Here is a 23,136-nt window from a genome sequence, read left to right on the forward strand (position 1 = left end):
GCCCACAAAGCACCATCCAGTACCGTTGATGATCGTCGGTCCCACCTGTATCTGGATCCGACCATTATATAATTTAATACCATTTAATGAAATTGGTAGTGTAGTGCTACACTGATTGTATATCAAATGGCTAAGATCATCTGACGGGGGAGGAGATATTAGCACATTCCAAGGATGGTGGGTCCCACCATAGATCATTTCTCTCGATCAAGGATCATACGACTTCTCGTAATGACAATCACATTATCTATCATCTAATGACAAGAATCCATGTTCATGTATTTGAATGAGAGAGCCAATGCTTCTTTCTTCTCTGTTCTACTTTAAAAAAAAAAAAAAAAGAGAAGAAAAGAATCAAAAATCAACACTCGATGAGCGAGTCGCATCATCGCTGTTTTCATGCTAATTGATGTCATGATGATTGCAAGGATCGATCACTGCTGCTGCTTTGCCTTTTTAAGATCAGTCGATGGCTGTGAGAGGAGATCTAAGATCTATCCATTGATCATACATATGCTGTCAGTCACTGCTTGAATTCATTGTTATTTTTGTGCCATTTGATATCATACATCTGCTTGCACTGCCTTCAAATCAATTGATGGCGGTGAGAGGAGATCTCGGCGATGGTTGCTGCTGCTTGAGTTCCACATTACCCCCTTTCGAAGATCTCTTTGTTGATCTCATGGTCATCACCAGATTATCAAATGAAGGCATCCTCATTTCTTCAATGGATTCTAAGCTAGGAACTGTAACTGCTCGTCTCTCGGGGGTTCTATTTGTTGCATGGTCGACCTATTCATCGAGCAAATTCAATATCAGCAGTATAGAAAAAACTACAACTCATGCTTGTGTGTAAAATGAATCTTTTCGGGCACTCATGCGCAGCTGTGGTTTGTTCATCAGATGGGTCCCACTAGATGGGGCCCACATGATGAAAACACCACCTTGGCACATATACATGCATGGGAACCATCCGATTTGAGACATTGTGTTATGTGTGCCACTGGCATCTGTCATACTCATGCAAGTAGACTAACTTGTGCATCTCTGATCACCTTTTTTGAAAAACTACAATCATGTGCTTTTTCTATAATCCTTAAGAGGAGTTTCTTTAAGGCATACCAAGTACTCTTTTCTAAGGCACCGGTCGGCCTGGTTTCTCATCTCTGTTATGCTCTCCGTGTGGTTTTCTTGCATTTTTTTCAACTGATCTGAGCATGCAATTGACATTGATTCCATTTCCTTTGTAGCTTCTTCATCCAGCAGTAGCGAATCTGCATCCCAAAAAAAATAAATAAAAAATCATAAGACATCTGCAAAAGCGCACTTCTTGCACGACTTACCTCAAACTAAAAGATTAAAAAATGAAGATAAAATTACGTTTAGTGGCGGTCAGCAGATCGGAGACTCTGGAATCAAGTTCCACATTGGTAGAGAAGCATACGGATACGAATTTTTCATGTGCATTGTGATTTTCACGAATGCTTTCTCTGTTGAACAAAAAATCAACAGAAGCAAGAGGGTGAGAAAATTTTAAAAAGAATAGTTTACTTATCATCAATCCGATGGATAGGAAAAGCTTACTCTACGGCAGAGTCTATCTCTGCAATGCCTCTCTTGTTAAGATGATCAATGGATAGCTGAGCATTCTCCCACTGATGCCTAGAATGGTCCACTTCCTTTGAGCTGTATATATCAAGAACAAGCACAACTGTTATGAGGAAAAATATAATACAAGAGAAAAGTTGTTAGGACACGCACTTCACATAAGTTCCATGCTGCAAAAGTATTAAGTCGATTGGGACAACTGATCTGGTGTCTCAAGTTGATGGGCCATAGCCAAAACGGCAGCGATTGGACAAGCAACTGATCTGGTGTGTCAAGTTGATGGGCCATAGCCCCAAAATGGTAGCGATTGGACAATAGCCTAACCATCTGATTACTGAGAGTTTTGAGAATGTGGCTGTTGCGTTTTTTTTTTTTTTGGCTCAACTATATGTTAATTGTCCACCTGTGAGCAATCAGACGGTCCGTATCCCAGTTGATTGGGTTATGACCAACTGCGTGATGACCCAACCAACCAAATCAACGGTCCCAATAACCAGAAATGCAGTGTGGTGTGGTGGAGATGTTTTGTCTGGTGCATTGCACATGTGAAAATCCACAGACTCACCATTCTTGGAGATTGATTTCCATATTAGTCCTGGTGCGAGCTGCTGAGTATGTATCTTCCTGGAACTGGCTTTCTACCTTCTCTATATATGCATTCCATTCCTTTTTAGCATTGGTAGAAACTTGCTGCATGCCAGACATCTCTTGCTGTAACATCTTTTTCTCTCTAATGCTTGTGGCATTCATGTTTCCCAATGCCTCTGAGACCTGTCACGGCAAACAACAGAGAAGTTTGAATGAATGCACATCTTTTTCTGCATGGCCCAATGTTCAATCAAGCGTTTAATGGTGGATATCCCGAAAGGCATTCAACTTAGCCCCTATTATATGTGGACCACTTGTTGGAGTTATCATTTTCATTGGATGGCTATGATCATCTGGTCAGATACATGAGATACAGGGAGCATGGCCCATCCGACGGTCAACCCATGGTAGAGAGATATCCCCACAAATCCCCTTCAGCTGAACCTTATAGAGCCCCCAAATGTGGATCACTCGCAATTTTCTCAAATATTCATTGGATGGATAGAATCATTTGATAGGGGAGACATTGGGGCATGGCCCATCCAATGATTGGGTCTGTCACGATTATATGGGGTACATACTACCTAAAGGTGGACCCCATCCAATGATTGGGTTTGTCACGATTATATGGGGTACATACTACCTAAAGGTGGACCCCAAGTGTACCTAAAGGAGGCCTCATACAGGGGATAATGGGGGGCATGGCCCATCCATGATAGAGATGCCCAAAACTCCCCGATTTGGCTGATCCTAGGCATCCGACTGAGGCCCGTTAAATATGAACCATTTGCTGTAATTTGATCAATTTTCTTTGGACGACTACAATCCGAAGATTACCCCACAAATCCCCCTTTCAGCTGAACCTTACAGCGCCCCCCTGATATAGGGGATAATTGGGGGGCACCGCCCATCCATGATATAGATGCCCAAAACTCCCCCATCAGACTAATCCTAGGCATCCAACTGAGGCCCCATTAAATATGAACCATTTGCTGTAATTTGATCAATTTTCTTTGGATGACTACGATCTGATGGTCCATCCAGTATAGAGTTCCCCCCTTCAGCTGTAATTTTGTTTTATTAATTTTGTTTTATCAATTTTCATCGGATGACTGGGATAATTGGGGGGCACCGCCCATCCATGATATAGATGCCCAAAACTCCCCCATCAGACTAATCCTAGGCATCCAACTGAGGCCCCATTAAATATGAACCATTTGCTGTAATTTGATCAATTTTCTTTGGATGACTACGATCTGATGGTCCATCCAGTATAGAGTTCCCCCCTTCAGCTGTAATTTTGTTTTATTAATTTTGTTTTATCAATTTTCATCGGATGACTACAATCATCTGATAGGAGAAGCTATTGGGGCATGGCTCATCCATTTTTGGGTTGAGCTTGTCAATCAAATGGGTCATATTTCTCTTAGTAGACTTCAAATTTGCTAATAACATAGCGATCTTTTCAAGCGCAATTTGCCATTTGGCCCATCCATCGGATGACTACAATCATCTGATAGGAGAAGCTATTGGGGCATGGCTCATCCATTTTTGGGTTGAGCTTGTCAATCAAATGGGTCATATTTCTCTTAGTAGACTTCAAATTTGCTAATAACATAGCGATCTTTTCAAGCGCAATTTGCCATTTGGCCCATCCAGGATAGAGTTCCCTCCTTCAGCTGTAATTTTATTTTAATCAATTTTCATCAGATGACTACAATCATCTGATGGGAGAAGATATTGGGGCATGTCTCATCCATGATTGGGTCAACTAGATAGACCATTTTTGGGTTGAGCTTGTCAATCAAATGGATCATATTTCTCTTAGTAGACTTCAAATTTGCTAATAACATAGCGATCTTTTCAAGCGCAATTTGCCATTTGGCCCATCCATGATAGAGATACCCAAAACTCCCCCCCATTTGGACCTAGCTATCCAACTGAGGTCCCACTAAATATGGACCCATTTGCTTTAATTTTATCAATTTTCATTGGATGGCTACAATCATCTGATAGGAAGAGAGATGGGGGTGAGGCATGGCTCATTGCATGATTGGGTGAACAAGATAGACCACTTTTGGTTGAGCTTGTCAATCAGACTGACCATATTTCTCTTGGTAGATGTCAAATTTGCTAATATCGCAGCAATCTTTTCAAGCGCCAATTTCTCCTCTTTAGCAGATGCTTCCTGCATGAACAAAACAGAATTTATCAGATTGCTGATGTCCCAATGTAGAACGTCCGAGTGTCATTGAAATTAGCACTGACCTGAAATGTCTTCTCAAAATCTGCTAACTGGCGGGATTTTTCTGTTTGATTTTCTTCAAGGATCGATGCTAGTTTAGAAGCACGGCCATGAAGGTCACTGAAGAAGTCGACTGTTGCCTTTGATATTGCCTGTGTTGATACTAGAGTCCTTTGCAGTCCCTACAAAGTTTTTTTTTTTTTTTTGCCAGAAAACATAAGATCACTTGGAAACATTAGAGTTTTAACTTGCATTTGAGCTCAAATGGAAGCAACTAAGGTAGCATTTGGGTGCACCACCAAAAAGTTTGGGACTGTACGAAAATTGCAACTAGTATCATTTAAGCACCTTCTCCACTCCAGTTCTTGATTATCTCAACAATGATTGATACTAATACGTTGTGTATCAGCCTCAGAACAACAAACACCTCCATGTAGCCCTAAACGATGTAGGTTCTATTTGAGCACTATACTTGCATATAAAGAAAAAGGTAAATGCATATATAATTACCTCCTCTTGTTGTTGAGCAGAGAAAGCCAGTAGCTGTTTTTGTTCGGCAAGGGAACGATGGATATCATGAAGAACCAACTCAGCCTCTGAAACTACGGTGACCAAGAACTGCAAATGGCACAAATTTTACACACCATTAAATCTTAGTTTTCTCTTAAAATGGCATATGCATTTCACAAAGAATTTTATTTCCTATTCCTTACGTTCTCAACAGCCATTGCCTGAGCAGATACTGTTAATTTCAGCTCCTCAATGTTTGAGGAAGCTTTCTGTTGTAATGCATCGGCAAGCTCCTTCATGGCACCGATTCTTGAAATATGCGTATCTTTCATTTTCTCAATCCGTTGTTCCAAGATTTTGGTTGCCTGAAAATTACAAGGGAACCAGATTAATATACAGAATCTAGCAGAACTTTTATGAGAGCAAGTAGGAGTTCAAAACCCTTTCTCCCAAGATCGTGTGCAAGAGACCCATGCTTTCTGTGATCGAATACATTGAGGTACTACTCCATGCACACCTGGCAAGTTCACACATTCTTTTCAAGTATTGTTATCTGTGATTTGTACACATTGAGGTCCCACCAGATGGGATCACCTTAATGGTATGATTGCCAAAGGCTGATCCATGGTAGTACGCTGAGTCATACCATCGGCTGTTTGTTGATTTTGATGTTGTACCCTGACCAATGAGTGGACAGGATCAGATTCTCATACCATGTGATCATCCCACTTTCTGAACAGTTCAGAATTTCCACACATGTCACACTTTGGCAAGAAAGAAATGTTTGTATGTGATCACTTCTCCCAAAAATAGGCCCCAATGTTCTAAATTGGCACGTGTGGAGATTAGGTTGGCTCACAGCCTACATGCCGTGGCCTGATTAAACACAACATGCACGCAATGGATCAGCTTGATTTTCACACCACCTGATCATCATGGTGTGGCCCACCTTTTGCATGGACCAGATTTGTATGTGATCATTTTTCCCAAAACATGGATTCCATGTTCCACATTGGCCCATGTGTGAAGATAAGATTGGCCTGCAGCCTACATGACATGGCCTAATTAGCCATATATAGAAACAATGGGCCCCAGCAACATGCATATCATGGCCCACAATTAGGCCCAAAAACTGTCCAATGTTCCACATTGGCACATGTGGAGGAGATTCAGGCCACAACGTGTACATTGTGGTATCCACCTGATGAGTGGCCAAGATCTCAGATACACTTGTGACATTGGCACATGTGGGGAGAGTATAATCAGAAATCCTGATCTCATAAGTGGCTTTCACATTTCTTAACTTATAATAATAATAATAATAATAACACTATGATTTCTCCTTTTTACCTCGCATTTACTTGCAATGAACGAGCCTACACGCTCTTCCATGCACCTCAGCTGTTGATGCTGTTGGGAAACCGTGCCTACAACTGCCTTGTGCAAGCCTTTTAAGCTCTGTTCAAGCTGCGATCCAAACGTCAACACCAATGTCTGGTTTTCTGTTTCCATCTTGTTTTTGCAATCTGTATAAAACACGTCATATTCTCGTTTTGAACCAAAAAAAAAAAAAGGAAGAAAAAGATATTGCAACTGAAAGCCATCCAAACTGATTTGGTAGTACTCGAACAGAGAGAGACATCTCTACCTATTTTGGAAAACAGAGTAGTTATATCCTCCGATGCAGTTTGTAAATCAGTACAAAGCTCCTTTGCCCGTTCAAGTATAGAATTCTCTGTTTGCATGCCAGAAGATTGTTAGCACACATTTGATGATAAGAAAATATGATTTCATTATCTCATTTTGCTTACCTGAATGGAGTAGATTTGAGATGATGAACTCCTTTTCCTCCAATGTCAAGATCATTCTCCGGTGATTCTCTTGAAGATCTTCTAATGCCTTGTTAGTGTTCTTTAGATTCATCTGATAAGATTCCAACCCCAAAAGTTAAATTCAAGCAGATGGAAATTGTAATAAACCATGAGCTTTGCATCTGGTGGGCCCCACTGTGTAGACGTTCTGGCAGACACTGCGATCGTGAAAATAGGTTGGCAATGTTTTCCACTACTTTTGCATGTGCCTCACCTGATGTGTTGGCTTGATTTCCAGGCCATTCCATCTGCACACTGGGTTCCATCTATCTAATGCATGGCTCAAATGTTCCACAAATTCCAGATTTGCTACATGCAGAAAAGCTCAATAAACCATATACAACAACTACATCATACCTTGCATTCCCTCAGCTCACTTTGCAACTCTAGGTTCCGTTCTTGCTCGGTATTGTAGAAATTTTTATATGTATCAACTTGCTGCCGAACAAGAACATGTCAGTCTCTCTAAACAATGCTTGGAAGAACAGATAACAGACTGTATCCAATACCTTTCCTTTGAGGTCCAGATCAAACTCCAAGTGTTCTATCTTCTCGCTCATTGCCTATGTGAAAACAGTAAATGTTTCTTGATTAGGACAATTTAAAAAGGCCTCCAGATGCAAGAAAAAAATAAAATAAAGTGAATCATCCACAGTACCCCTTGAATGCTTTCCAAGTCTAAAAAGGAAGTAATGTGATTACATTTTGGAGCTTAATCTTGATATGAATATATAGTAATTACAGCTTGTTCATTCCTCTTATTTTACTAAACCATGGCATTTCAATACAACAGATTAAGTCATCAATAGAAAGTGGAAGTTTGCTAACAAACAAACCTTCTTCTCAGCCTCGTCTTGGGCAAATCTTTCATGCGGTATGTAAACACCATTCTTTTCCCTTGCAGCTCGCACATCTGTTGACAGTTTTTAATTGGAAAGTCTTTTAGGTTACTTTTCAATTAGAACTTGGAAACATACAAACACAGAGAAATGCATTGGCTACCAATAGATGTAGTATCTCCAATCCTATTCTTCTCACATGCAAAATTCAGGTCCAACTCAATCAGTCCTTAGGTGGGCCACACACGTATTAAAAAAATGGATGGTTAAAAAAAATGACCAATGGTATCAATTCAACATACACAAGTCACCCACTTGATGACCAGCCTGATTCCATGTCACATAGGGGCACATATATGGACATGGAATCCTACTCTCCCAAGTAGTTACAATTTACAGTTTTTAATTGGACAGTCTTTTAGGTTACTTTTCAAGTAGAGCTTGGATACATACTATTAAATGTTAAATGGTACCACAGGTGGGCACTTTGGACTATTGAGCGTAAATGTACAATTCAACATACACAAGTCACCCACTTGATGACCATAACAGCCTGATTCCATGTCACATACAGTGGGAGGCCACCTGATAAATGGTCCAGAGCTCACACATAAATATGTGGGGAAAGTGGGACATGGAATCCTACTCTCCCAAGTTGTTCCAATTTACAGTTTTTAATTGGAGTCTTTTGGGTTACTTTTCAAGTAGAGCTTAGATACATACTATTAAATGTTAAATGGTCCCACAGGTGGGCTCTTTGGACTATTGAGCGTAAATGTACATGTTTGGGTATAGTTTAGGCAGATGGGATGTCTCTTTTTCCATTAAGCAAGGGGGTATTTGCCTGCAACCCTATGGCCCAGTGGTAGACTCACAAGAGTTTCAACATGAGGTCATGGGTTTGAGCACCCATTGTGGTGTGAGTGCACGGGCACATGTGGGCTGTGTGAGTGCGTGTTAAAAAAAGAAAAGAAAAAAGCAAGGGAGTATATTTTTGTAATTTCTCTATTTTAAGGGAGCCAGGGGGTATTTTTGTAGTTTCTCCTTTTTAAGTGAGTAGCCCCACCTTTCCTTTCATTTTCTCTCTTCTTCTTTTCTATTTTCTTTTCTTTATTTCTGTTAAGCTCACGAATCTACATGGCATTAGAGCAAATCTGTGTGTGATTCGAGTCTCAAATCTCCTCCATTCAAAACCTTAACCTTTATAACAAGTTAGACCTCAAAAACCCTAACACCCTGACCGAATCTTAAGAAAAGAGGTTTTCTCTTCGTTTTGTTGATGCAACCACTTGCAAAGGGAGTATAGAAGCTTAAAGGCTAGTCTAGAGCAAGGGGGTATTTTTTTAATTTATCCTTTTTAAGTGAGTAGCCCTAATAAAGAGGGGGGACGTGTGAAGGGTAGTCTAGAGCAGTCGTTTCACCTTTCCTCTCATTTTCTCTCTTCTTCTTTTCTATTTTATTTTCTTTATTTCTATTAAGCTCATGAATCTACATCGTATCAGAGCAAATTCGTGTGATTCGGGTCTCAAATCTCCTCCATTCAAAACCTCAATCTTTATGACAAGTTTTGGAGACCTAAAAAACCCTAACATCCTTATTGGACGTGTGAAGGGTGGTAGTCCTAATAAAGAGATGGGAGTGTGAAGGGTGGTGATCTAGAGCAAGTTCCAACTTTCCTCTCATTTTCTCTCTTCTTCTTTTCTATTTTCTTTTCTTTATTTATATTAAGCTCACGAATCTACATGGTATCAGAGCAAATCCATGTGTGATTTAGGACTCAAATCTCCTCCATTCAAAACCTCAATCTTTATAACATGTTTTGGAGACCTCAAAAACCCTGACATCCTAATCAACAAAACGAAGAGAAAAGACCTTAATCTTCGTTTTGTTGATGCAACCATTCGCAAAAGGGGGTATAGAAGCTTACATAGCCCTAATATAGAGGGGAGACATGTGAAAGCTAGTCTAGAGGAGTCATTCCACCTTTCATCTCATTTCCCCTCTTCTTCATTTCTATTTTCTTTTCTTTATTTCTGTTAAGCTCACGAATCTACACAGTATCAGAGCAAATCCGTGTGTGATTCGGGTCTCAAATCTCTTCCATTCAAAACCTTAATCTTTATAACAAGTCTTGGAGACCTCAAAAACCCTAACATCCTGATCGGACCTTAAGAAAAGAGATTTCCTCTTTATTTTGTTGATGCAACCACTCGCAAAAGGGGGTATAGAAACTTGTAGCCCTAATATAGAGGGGAGACATGTGAAGGCTAGTTTGGAGGAGTCATTCCACCTTTCATCTCACTTCCCCTCTTCTTCATTTCTATTTTCTTTTCTTTATTTCTATTAAGCTCACGAATCTACACAGTATCAGAGCAAATCCGTGTGTGATTCGGGTCTCAAATCTCTTCCATTCAAAACCTTAATTTTTATAACAAGTCTTGGAGACCTCAAAAACCCTAACATCTTGATCGGCCCTTAAGAAAAGAGATTTCCTCTTTATTTTGTTGATGTAGCCACTCGCAAAGGAAGCGCGGAAGCTTGTCTTGGGAGATGAAGGAACTTTCTCATGAAGGTGATGTTTTAAACTAGTTTTCTTCCATTATTTTGAGTTGAAAGTCATTTTTGGAAGATCTTTCCTATCCAAGACATAGTATTGAGATGCATTATTTAATATTTGGGGTGTCCTGGATGATGAAGGGCTGGAAAATCTTATTGTTATTGTCGTGGGGTTTAGTTGTGTGCAAATCTAATCATAGATCAATATTTTCCATATAAGTTGGGTTAAATTGGTTACAACTGGGTTATGGATCCAAAAGGTGTGGTTATAAGTCCATCATTGGGAGAAATTCTTGGTTCTTCGTTTAATGCATCAATACATACATAACATTGAATGGGAAAATTTATTTACTCTGAGTTAAATCTATTAAGGTGTTGTGTTCCTTGTAGCCCGAGAGAAGGATCACTTCCTCATGGAATCCAACTAGGGGAATCCGATCTGAAGTATAGATGGAATCACCTTTATGATTAAACGAAGGACGTGTGAGATACTATGAAAAAATGTACTCATCAGAACATAATATATTTCAGGTGTATCGGTTGTATAAGAAGATTCTCTTTCGAAAAGGGGAATAAATCTCTTGGAGCAAATGTAAATCTTATGAAGAAGCAAATGGAAAAATTCTAGTCCGGTCTGCCAAAGGATCAGTTCACTAAAGATCAAATTTTGGGTGATGTATCAATCCCTTTAGTTGCAAAAGTTCATGCTAATCATAAAACTCTAATGGAAATGATTCTGATAGTGCTCTTGTTAATAGTTCTAATAAGTTTGCCTTGGCCACTTCCTTTAGCATGATGTGTGGAGGTCGTGGGGGATGGACTACTTGTGGTAGTTTCTGCGGTGATAAAAGTACTAGGGTGGTGTTGGGGGGAGGTAGAGGTGGTCATAGTGGTAGAGGAAATCGTGCATGCACTCACGTGTGGGATACTGTGAAAAAGATGTACTCATCAGAAAATAATATCTTTTGGGTGTATCAGTTGTACAAGAAGATTCTCTTTCCAAAAGGGGAATAAATCTCTTGGTGAGTATTTTGCCAAACTTACTAGTACGTGGGAAGAACTCTTAATTTACCATCAAATTAATTCAAATGTAACTCTTATGAAGAAGCAGATGGAAAAACTCCATTCTGGTGTGCCAAAGGAATATCGGTCCACTAAATATCATATTTTGGATGGCGTATCAATCCCTTCAATTGCGAAAGTTCATGCTAATTGTAAAAATCTAATGAATTGATTATAACAATGCTCTTGTTAATAGTTCTGATAAGTTTGCCCTGGCCGCTTCCTTTAGCATGATGCGTGGATGTCGTGGGGGACGGACTAGTCATGGTAGTTTTTACAGTGATAGTAGTAGGGTGCCGGGAGAAGGTAGAGGTGGTTGTAGTGGTAGAGGAAATTGTGCATGCACTCACTGTGGCCCGACTAATCATTATGTAGACTTTTGTTGGGATTTTCATGGGAAGCCTTCAAGAGCCAAGCACTTGTTGTTGATGATGTTTCTTTTAAAGGTATAGCCACCATTTCCACTTCGTCGAATGTTGGTGATAATCATATTAGTGTCACATTATCACGGGAAGAATATGTGCAATTCCTCTCCCTCCAGTGGCTTTACATCCAATAGTGTACTTTCCACCTCTACAACCACTTTGGCTCGATCAGGTAAACTGTGTCTCTTATCATCTCATTTCTCTCCTTGGATAATTGATTCTAGAGTGTCTGATCATATTTCTAGTAATCGTTGTTCATTTTCTTCTTTTGATCTTCTTAAATGACCCCAAATTTCTCTTTAATCTTTCATCAGAGTAAACTAACAAGATCTCTAAATTGATTCTGGTAAACCGTCTCTTCAGCTCGATCAGGTAAACTGTGTCTCTTATCATCTCATTCCTCTCCCTGGATAATCGATTATGTAGTGTTTGATCATATTTATGGTAATCATAGTTCATTTTCTTCTTCTTAAATGCCTCCAAATTTCTCTTTAATCTTTCATCCATTAGTAAACTAACAATATCTCTAAATTGCTCCATCACCTTCTTTCCTTATCATTGCATTTTTCAGGACCTCAAGATCGGCAGGATGTTTTAGTAGAGGTCGTGGAAGATGGTCAGTACTATTTGGAGAGAGAATCAGTAAGTGTTGTGGTGTTTATACAATCTAGTGTCATTGTTGTTTAGGTCATCTTTCTCTCCAGAAATTATACTCTTGTTTCATTTCTTCTGAAGTTGTCAAGTTTGGAGAGTGAAACGTGCTAGTTGAGCCTGAGTATACATCATAGAGTAGATTTTCCTTCTAGAGTTGATAAAAGAAGTAACGTGCCATTTCAATTACTCAATTACTTCATTGTGATGTGTGGGCACCAACTCAAATAATTTTAAGTACTTTATTCTTTTTGTTCATGATCATTCTAGAATGACTTGGTTATATATAATGAAACGTAGCTCTGATTTTTTATTTTTTTTGTATTTTAGAACTGCCATAATGATAATGCTTTAGAATTTGTCTTGGGATTTTCAATCCTATTTACAATGTCAGAGTATTTTTCATCTGACCAAGATCTTGTGCTTATAAACCTCAACAAAATGGGGTGGTTGAGTGCAAGAATCTAATATTATTGAAGTAACTCGTGCTTTGTTATTAGGAACGAATGTTCCAATCTTTCCGGAATGATGCAATTCTTAATGCATGTCATTCGTTAAACAGAATGTTGCCTTAAGTTTTGGATGGAAAAACACCTTTTTTCTCTTATTGTTCCCTGATCAGCGGTCTTTTCAGTTTCTCCCAAAGTTTTTTGTTGTACTTGCTTTATTCACTTTGGGCCTGAAACTTGCACTGCGTTCTGTTCAATACATTTTTTGGAGGTACTCCCGCACTAAAAAAAGTTATTGATGATATTGCCCCTTTTATAGAATGTCCCATTCTATGTTAAAACTAAACATGTTGCAGAAATCACTCCTATAAAGTTTCTTTACCTAATGTATTTCCATCAAATTTTGTTATTGAGTCACCACCTCAGAAGGATTTATGCAAACATATTACAAGAAAATGAGAAAGGACCAAGTATTATAGATTGTTCCTTGATCATTCTTTTTAGTTTCTCCCAAAGTTTTTTCTTGTCATTGCTTTATTCACCTATTTGGGCCTAGTCAAGATAAACTTGCACCGCATTTTGTTAAATGCATTTTTTTAAGGTACTTCCGCACTAAAAAAAGGTAATCGATGCTATTGCCCTTTTTATAGTATGTCCCATTCTATGTTAAAACTAAACATGATGCAGAAATCACTCTTGTGGAAGTTTCTTTACATAATGTGTTTCCATGGGATTTTGTTATTGAGTCGCCACCTCAGAGGGATTTCACCTATTTAGGCCTAGTCAAGATAAACTTGCACGGCATTTTGTTAAATGCATTTTTTTAAGGTACTTCCGCACTAAAAAATGGTAATCGATGCTATTGCCCTTTTTATAGTATGTCCCATTCTATGTTAAAACTAAACATGATGTAGAAATCACTCCTGTGGAAGTTTCTTTAGATAATGTGTTTCCATCAGATTTTGTTATTGAGTCGCCACCTTAGAGGGATTTCGCTTTATTCACCTATTTGGACCTAGTCAAGATAAACTTGCACTGCATTTTGTTAAATGCAGTTTTTTTAGGTACTTCCACACTAAAAAGGTAATCGATGCTATTGCCCTTTTTATAGTATGTCCCATTCTATGTTAAAACTAAACATGATGCAGAAATCACTCTGCGGAAGTTTCTTTACATAATGTGTTTCCATCAGATTTTGTGATTGAGTCGCCACCTCAGAGGGATTTCACACAAACATATTACAAGAAAATGAGAAAGGACCAAGTATTATAGATTATTCCCTCTCACTCTACACCATTGGTTATTGCACTTATTATGGTTCTGACTTCTTATTTCTATTCGTAAAGGTAAACATTCTTGTGTTCCACAATCTATTTCCAACTTTGTTGCCTTAACCATTTATCCATCAATTATCATAATGCATTGTTGCATGAAAACTGGAAAAAGGGTTGTGGATGAGGAGATGAACGTGATGTATTCCAATGGCACGTGAGAGTTAATTGATCCTCCATCGGTTTGTCCACAAGTGGTGGAATATTAATCTTCCATCAGTTTGTCCCAATCAAAATTGTCCCTAAATCTATCCAAAGACCAATTTCAATTTCCTCCAATTCAATCTCCCGATAGCCCTCAATCCGATAAGCTTGTTATCCAATTCTTCATGAAACATTTGATTCCCTGGATTCTCCGTTGCGAATATCAAATCAAAATAGGTCCTATACTCTCCTTTCTCCTACATTATTCAGGATCACATATACCAAATGGTGGCATAAATACAAAACTCCTGCCCAAGCAAATTTGAAGTCTGCTCAAGCATTGCTTCCTCCTTAATCACGGTCGTTCAAAGATGCCGCCCTTACTAATCTTTATTCTCAATCCCAGCAAGAGTTAATCAAGCAAATCAATGAGCTCAAAAAAGTTGTCTCTCGCCTTGAAGAACAAAGCATCACTGGATCTATGAAGAATGCGTCTCTTAGTGATCTAGAGTAAGATCCCGCAATAGATAGAATTGACGAACTTTCAGAATATGAGATGTTCTGAAATCATCAAGCCGCCAAAGCCTACAAGCCAACAATCAAAGCCGTCAAGCCTAATAAAGCCTCTAAGTTGACAAGTCAACAATCAAGCCATCGTACCATTAATCAAGCTACCCCCAAGCCATCACAAGCCATCTAGCACCGACGAGCCAAAGTCAACTTTATTGTAGCAACAGTGTCACGTCATTCAAAAGACAAAAACAATAAATTGAAGATAAGCTTACGGACTTTAAAGAGTCTCAAGTCCGCAGATTTCAAAGCCTTCTAAATCCATCAACTGTAAATGAAGTGTAGATGCGCATCGCAAATGAAATGAAGATTAAAGTAAAATAAAATCAAATTTAGAAGAAAAGTAAATTCTTTAAAGAGTCTCAAGTCCGCAGATTTCAAAGCCTTCTAAATCCATCAACTGTAAATGAAGTGTAGATGCGCATCGCAAATGAAATGAAGATTAAAGTAAAATAAAATCAAATTTAGAAGAAAAGTAAATTCAGTAACGTCTATAAATTCAAAATGAGTCTCATTTGTGATTCGGGTCTTGAATAGCAAGACAAGTCTAGTCTTAGAGTGCTTTTTGTTCTTAGGCTTTTCTTCCGAGTGCTTTTCTAGAGAGTGTATTGGAGCTTCATGATCTTGCTGATCTGGTATCAGAGCCAACGAAGCCTAATTTCCCTGGTATAATTCAATGTGTCTTTATCTTTAATTCTAGTTTTAATCAAGCAGATTTCTGTAACGAAGTGAATTAAGGTTGCCCTGCTGAACTTGTTCCTACTACATTAATGTTGTGCCACTTTGTTTTTATGTATTTTAAGTCAAGTAATATTGTTTTTTGAATCAAGTATTTTCTATTGTTTGTCTTCTTCCTCTTGTTTATGTCATGAAGCTTCTTTTGAAAGAATGTTGTTCATTTGTCTGATGATCTACTATTTGACTCTTTGAAGAATAGTTTTCTCCTTGAAATCAGAATGTTATTTTGATTTGTGACAAGGTCCAAGGCCTCTTGACGTCATACCTCATGTCGCCATTTAGTCGACGAAGGTGCTTGGTGGGAAATCCTATTATTGTTAGGCAACTTGCCCAAATTAGATAACTATTATGGATTCTAGTAGAAAATTACCTTCAAAGAAATCATTTAGTAGTGTATCAAGCAAATTCACAAGATTCTTTTCGGCAAGAAAATCCTTCTCAAATTCCGCTTCTATTTCTTCCTTTATTTTTGAATTAAGTACGCCATCTACTATAGATACTATTTCAATTAAGAACCAAGAAGAAATCAACTATTCATATATTGAACAAACTATCCAGGACTGGGAAATTCCCAAGGTTTCTATATCCGAGAACTATCGACAAGGAACTCTCGTTAATCAAGAAACTGACTATCTAATTAAGACTATTGAGCGGGCTAGGTCAATAGTCGCAAATGATGAGATATTCTGTTATTAACCTATAAAGAATTACAACACCAATCAAGAAAATACAACTATGTCCACATAGGATTAATCCAGGTTGCAATTAAGCCTTCAACCCGAACAGGACTTAACACATTAATGTTGGTGACCCGAACAGGACTTAACACATCAATGTTGGTGACTTTGAAGACTCTTTATGGGGTCTCGTCGAAGCAAGCTTGAGCAAATGGCCCTGCTTTCTTCAATGTAATTTCGCATTTCTCTGTCTCCCTAACAAACAGAAATTTACTCCAATTTCTCAAACTTGGAGTGTATACTAAGGGATTCAAGATGCTCCCAAGATCTGAGAATATTGCAGTAATTTATAGAGTTTATTATAAATTAATAAAGACTGTTGCACCAAGTGTTGCATATTCAAATCAAACCAAAGGGTTTAACCACCCTTTTGTTAACCAACATGGCTAATAGAGTCATGATTCCCAAGTCCATTTCCTAGAAAGATGTTGACCTTTCATGAACGTGGAAAATACCAAATGCCCAAGAACCTGTTCGTTAAGAAAATGAACAAATTGAGCAAACCAAGACTATGAAGATAAATATGTAGAAATTATTTTTGCAGACTATAAAAGCTATTATTCCGTCATCTTCAACACTAGGTAATAGTAACAAACCCTCCAGCTTTAAATCAAGTAACCCTATTCCTTAGCCTACGCCACCTATAGAGCCCCAGTCTCTCCTGAATCTTACAATCCGACAAAAAAGGATTTCGGAACAGGATACCAAGTTAATGTGACCATTCATGATCAATCCAATTCATTCAAAATGGATTTTAAAAAAGCTTTAGGAGATGATTTAAAAAATCATCTGCTCAAGAATTGGTTCTATAATAACTTTAATAAAGAAGAGCGAGACCACTAGAAATCTCAATGGTTTCAAGAAATGGAAAATCAAGAAAAAAAATTATGATGCTTTATTAAAAGGTACAACAATGGGAAACCACTAGAGGCGAATTGATCACTCACAATCTTCCCCTCTCTGATCAATCAAATACATGGAGACCACTGCAGCCTCGATTAAGGAAGAATGCCAGTTCAAAAATGATCAACCAATCGCTTAGACTTAGCCCACATAATAAAGCAAACAATTTTACGAATATTTTCTTACATTCTATTGGTAAGTAAATAGAAAAGAAAGATGAGAAAGCTTCTTCTTCTTCTTCTCAACCACCCTCTTTTCACAAATTAAGCCATAAACCTCCAATGTACCCCAAAGGTCCTATTCCAACCCTTTAATTCTAATAAAATCTCTTTTGAGTTCTTGGAAGAACTAAGAATGCAATCTTCTAGCATTAATAAAGACAAAAATCATCAAATTAATATAATCACTGAAAACCCTGATGAGCCAATTGAAGAATCATCATATTCAAAATCTAGTAATGCAACTCCAGTCCTATAAATAAATAAATTAATGTTTGTGCTCAATCAAAAAATTATTACAAAAGACCTACTCCAGTTGATCTTCAATTTGAAGAAACTAGAGATTCACCTCGTCTCCATTACGAAGGCAATCAAGTCTACGAACGGATCGTTGATGGCTTGTCTGAATATCAAATCATCCAAATGTGCAATCACCTACTCATTTACCAATTTGCATGCACCATGCAACAACACAACGAAGAAGCCATAGTTGGTGCTATAACTGCTGGTTTCACTGGCAAATTACATGGTTGGTGGCATGACTTTCTCACCCAAAACTAGCAAGAAAGTATCATGACAACAATTAAATTATATCAATTTGGTGAACCCATTCTAGACAATAGAAGAAACCCCATAGGCAATCAAGTTCTAACCCTTATTCTCAATATCCTCCAACATTTCATTGGGAAAATTGAGGATATCTCTGAGAAAAATAAAGAACAACTAATGAACTTAAAAGTTGCAATTGCGGAATATGTAGGATCAAGATGTGATAGGGGGTTGATTACAAGTTATTGCACCTTTTTCGGGGTAATGTGGTTACATGGAAAAGCAAGAAGTAGGAGATGTTGTTGCTAAGTCCAACACTGAAGCATAATAAAATAAATAACAACTAATGAACTTAAAGTTGCAATTGCGGAATATGTAGGATCAAGATGTGATAGGGGGTTGATTACAAGTTATTGCACCTTTTTCGGGGTAATGTGGTTACATGGAAAAGCAAGAAGCAGGAGATGTTGTTGCTAAGTCCAACACTGAAGCATAAAAATAAAGAACAACTAATGAACTTAAAGTTGCAATTGCGGAATATGTAGGATCAAGATGTGATAGGGGGTTGATTACAAGTTATTGCACCTTTTTCGGGGTAATGTGGTTACATGGAAAAGCAAGAAGCAGGAGATGTTGTTGCTAAGTCCAACACTGAAGCATAATAGATCTATGACACACATAACTTGTGAACTTATCTGGCTAAAATCACTTCTCTCTAAAATCATTTTGGGGAGAATTGGGATTTGTGGTTCTAAGTCCAATACTTTTACATTGCAATAATCAAGCTACTACACATACTGCCAACAATCCAGTGTTGCATGAGAGAACAAAGCACATCATCGAGGTCGACTGCCACTTCATTTGGGATAAGATCTCTCAAAAAGAAACTTTCACTCTATATATTTTGTCCCACAATTAGATTCTAGATTTGTTTACCAAAAGCACATAGAGGTTTGAGTTCCAATACCTTTTCACCACAATAATCAAGCTACTACGCGCATATTGCCAACAATCTAGTCTTTCAATTTAGAACAAAGCACATAGAAGTCAGACTGTCACTTTATTGATAAGATCTCTCAAAAAGAAACTTTCACTCTATATATTTTGTCCCACGATTAGATTTTAGATTTGTTTACCAAAAGCACATAGAGGTTTGAGTTCCAATACCTTTTCACTACAATAATCAAGCTACTATGCATATTGCCAACAATCTAGTGTTTCATTTTAGAACAAAGCACATAGAAGTCAGACTGTCACTTTATTTATAAGATCTCCTATAAAGAAATTTTCAATTTATATTTTGTCCAATGATCAGATTCCATAATTGTTAACCAAAGAACATATAGAGGTTCAAGTTCCAATACTTTTTACATTGCGATAATCAAGTTGCCATGCATATTGCCGCCAACAATCCAATGTTGCATGAGAGAACAAAACACATAGAAGTCGATTGTCACTTCATTCGGGACAAGATCTCTTTAGAAAGAAATTTTCACTCCAAATATTGTCCCATGATCAAATTGTAGAATTATTTACCAAAGCAATTTGGAAAGTGTTAGTTCAAAAAGCTTACCAAAGCACTTCAAAAGTCAACTGTCACTTTATTCAGGACAAGATCTCCTAGAAAGAAATTTTCACTCTATATTTTGTCCCATGATTAGATTCCATAATTGTTAACCAAAGAACAATAGAGGTTCAAGTTCCAATACTTTTACACTGTGATAATCAAGCTGCTATGCATATTTCCAACAATTTAGTGTACCATGAGAGAACAAAACACATAGAAGTCGACTGTCACTTCATTCGGGGTAAGATCTCTTTAGAAAGAAATTTTCACCCCAAATATTTTGTCCCATGATCAGATTGTAGAATTGCTTATCAAAGCACTTGGAAAGTCTCAGTTCAAAAAGCTTATATATCCCAAGCTGGACATCTATGACAAGATCTCTCATAAATAAATTTTTACTCCATATATTATGTCCCATGATCAGATTGCAAAATTGTTTACCAAAGCACTTGAGAAGTCTTAGATTACAGAATTGTTTACCAAAGCACTTAGAAAGTCTCAGCATGAAAACTTTATATTCCAAGCTAGACATGTATGATATCACAATTCTCTAGCTCGAGGGGGAGTGTTAAATGTTAAATGGTCCCACGAGTGGGTTCTTTAGACTATTGGGCTTAAATGCACATGTTTGTCTCTTTTTACATTACTTAAGGAGTATCTCCTTTCATAAACTAAGAGGGTGGGGATGTGTGAAGGCTAGTCAAGAGTAGTCGTTCGACTCTCCTCTCCTTTACTTTCCTCTCTTCTTCTTCTTTTCTTTATTTTTGTTAGTCTCACAAATTTACAAATACAAACAAAGATGCAAATGGGAGTAGGATCACCAATTTCACTTTCCCCTCACATGCCAAATTTCATGTGTTGGTAAGATTCAGGTCCACTCGATTAGTCCTTAGGTGGGCTTCACGTGTATGAAAAAAATGGACAATTAAAAGAAATTGATCCATGGTAGCTATTCAACATACGCAAGTAGCCCACTTGATGACCATAATAGTTTGATTTTGGAGTCATGTCACATACGGTGGTGGCAATAAATGGTCCGAACCTCGCACACACGTGGGGAAAGTGGACATGGAATCCTACTCTCCTTGGTAGTCACAATCATGATCAAACAAAAAAGTATCATCAAACCTTGTTTCATCCTTTCTAACTCTACGTACAAATCCTTGAGAAGCACAGACTTGGACATTCTTTGGTTTGCCTGCAAACACGGGATTGAATACTTTGAACAAAAGGAAAGAAGGATGAGTTTAATAAGATGCCTAGAAGTAAAAGAGTCGATCAAAACCTCTGGTTTGTTTTTGATATTCTTTGCACGAGATGCATAATCTAGCGTGCTTAAAGTTTCTTCCAAACAATGGGGAGAGGGAGATATTGTTGCTATGATGCAAGTTTTTGTTTTTCCGCCCAAGGAGTCTCTTAATAATCTTGTCAGCTTACTATCCCTGCTCAAAGTTTTGTAAGAAGGATAGTAAGAATCATAATAATAGTAAGAAGGAGATACATACATAAGGAACTACAATGAAATGGCAAGTGATGAAGTGAATATATGGCACAAACCTGTAAGGTATATGACCGGAATGTTCCACAAGTGCAGTTATGACACGCCCCAAGGTGAGCAGGCTCTTGTTTATCTCCCCCGCTTCCCTTGCCCGACCCTGCAATTTAATCACATGGCATGATATTAATGGAAACCATGGCGAAGAAAATGTTATTTCATTTGAAATTTCAATGATTGTTTAAGATATTTTTACAATTGGTTTATCGACAAAAATTACGTATTACTGTTAATGCATGTGATGTGATCATATATCGTGAAAGAGTGTGGTAACCCACAATCCGGAGAAGGACATACATATATATATATATATATATAAACATAAATAAAAATGCTAATCTGCATCCCTGCGTCTGTACGACGGATCTTACATACAATTGCATTGCATCCCTATGTGTTGTCGCTGGTATGACAATCTTACATATTATTGTCATTTTTATTTATTTATTTATTATTTTTTTATGGTGATTGTAAGTAGAGAAAGAATGAAATGTGATCATCCACAGTCCAAAGGACTAGATCTAAATGAAAACAAATAAATAAAGATCAAAATCATCAAATTAAATAGCTTAGTCATACTCTAGAGATTTTGAACGGATAGCTTGATCATATATGGGGCTTGGATCACAAGTCTCAAGCAAGAGAGGGTAAGAGTGATACTTAGATTCAAGTAACTAAGAGTCATGATGTATTATTTATATTCCATGCGTGATAGCTAATACTGAATGAATACTATGTTATGAATGAGGTCCTTTTACATGATACTTACATTCAAGTAACTAAGAGTCATGGTGTATTATTTCTATTGAGACCTCTATCATAGCATAGCGACCACATTGATGTTGCGATCGCAAAGCTGCATAGCACGGCCCTATGCGATGCAAGGATTGGAAGTTTTGGACCTGAATGTAAATTGCATGAGTTTCTTGGTGCGCGCACATGTAGAGACCCCTTTTTGCTTACCCCCCATATGAAATGACCACCCCTACCCCCTATCAAATGGCAAATGACTATAGCTACCCCCAGAGCATTTTCCCACTTTCAAGGCACCATACCATCATTACCAAGCCTTACCAAAAGACCACAATGCCCCCACCTCCTTACCAAGCCTTACCAAAAGACCACAATGCCCCCACCTCCTTACCAAGCCTTGCCAAAAGACCACAATGCCCCCACTATTTTTACCACAACGCCTCTTTTACCGCAATGCCCCTACAATGACTAAAATGCTCCTATTCTTTCCCATTCAACAGGGTTGGGAGATGATACAATGAACCATCTGTACTGGCTAGGCAGAAGATCTATGTATCAGGCTTAGTCTTTCCCATTCAGATGATACAATGAACCATTTGTACTGGCCAGGCAAAATATCTATGTATCAGGATCAGACTTTTCCATTCGCCAGGGTTGGGAGATGATATAATGAACCATTTGTAGTGGCCAAGCAGAAGATCTATGTATCAAACCCACTACAACCGTCATTTCGTGTTAGCCAACCACTAAAAACTGAGAATTTGTTACCTCACCCCTTGGAAATTATTAAAGATAGCTGATAGAGGTTTAAGCCCAAGAAATTATTTCCGATGGGCACCAGATAGTTAGAAAGTTAGGTCCCAAATTACAATCCGCTCCGACGTACGGATTGAGACATAGATTCTTGAGCCTTGATGGTAGAAATAATTTTTAAGGGGTGTAGAACATTATGAGACAATTCTAGTTAAGTTGGTATATGCGTCCATTCAATCAGAGTGGCGCAGCGAAAGCGTGGTGGGCCCATAGCCCACTGGTACAGGATTGAAGGGAATTGATCTAGGTGTACATAAGGTAGATCACTAAGTAGGATTCGAGTTGTCCTTGGAACGTTAATAATACTCATTGAAGGAAAACAATTAGAATTCAAGAACTAGACCAAGTCATATAAGTAGATTGGATCATTAAAATTAAGCCCAACAATGGGTATGAGCTGAATCACTACAGGCGAGGTCAACGTATTCACAAATGGGCTCGTTAAATACGAACT

General features: G+C 38.1%; 1 protein-coding gene across 2 annotated transcripts in view; it reads right to left on the reverse strand.

Moving 5' to 3' along the window:
- Positions 1-223: 223 nt before the first annotated feature.
- Positions 224-23,136, reverse strand: part of LOC131253002 (kinesin-like protein KIN-5B) — a 35,809-nt gene continuing 12,896 nt past the window's right edge. For both annotated transcript variants that reach the window (XM_058253817.1, XM_058253816.1), the window contains exons 7-24: positions 21,119-21,216; positions 20,847-21,003; positions 20,690-20,759; positions 7,659-7,735; positions 7,332-7,385; positions 7,180-7,260; positions 6,763-6,874; positions 6,600-6,686; positions 6,302-6,477; positions 5,155-5,316; positions 4,952-5,059; positions 4,465-4,623; positions 4,301-4,384; positions 2,174-2,379; positions 1,585-1,686; positions 1,381-1,490; positions 1,123-1,274; positions 224-792 (exon numbers count right to left, since the gene is read on the reverse strand). In XM_058253817.1, the coding sequence (XP_058109800.1) occupies positions 592-792; positions 1,123-1,274; positions 1,381-1,490; positions 1,585-1,686; positions 2,174-2,379; positions 4,301-4,384; positions 4,465-4,623; positions 4,952-5,059; positions 5,155-5,316; positions 6,302-6,477; positions 6,600-6,686; positions 6,763-6,874; positions 7,180-7,260; positions 7,332-7,385; positions 7,659-7,735; positions 20,690-20,759; positions 20,847-21,003; positions 21,119-21,216 (2,196 nt within the window). In that variant the 3' untranslated portion in view covers positions 224-591. The remainder of the gene's footprint in view (positions 793-1,122; positions 1,275-1,380; positions 1,491-1,584; positions 1,687-2,173; positions 2,380-4,300; positions 4,385-4,464; positions 4,624-4,951; positions 5,060-5,154; positions 5,317-6,301; positions 6,478-6,599; positions 6,687-6,762; positions 6,875-7,179; positions 7,261-7,331; positions 7,386-7,658; positions 7,736-20,689; positions 20,760-20,846; positions 21,004-21,118; positions 21,217-23,136) is intronic.

This window comes from Magnolia sinica, chromosome 8 (genome assembly GCF_029962835.1).
Source record: "Magnolia sinica isolate HGM2019 chromosome 8, MsV1, whole genome shotgun sequence".
Classification (NCBI taxonomy): domain Eukaryota; kingdom Viridiplantae; phylum Streptophyta; class Magnoliopsida; order Magnoliales; family Magnoliaceae; genus Magnolia; species Magnolia sinica.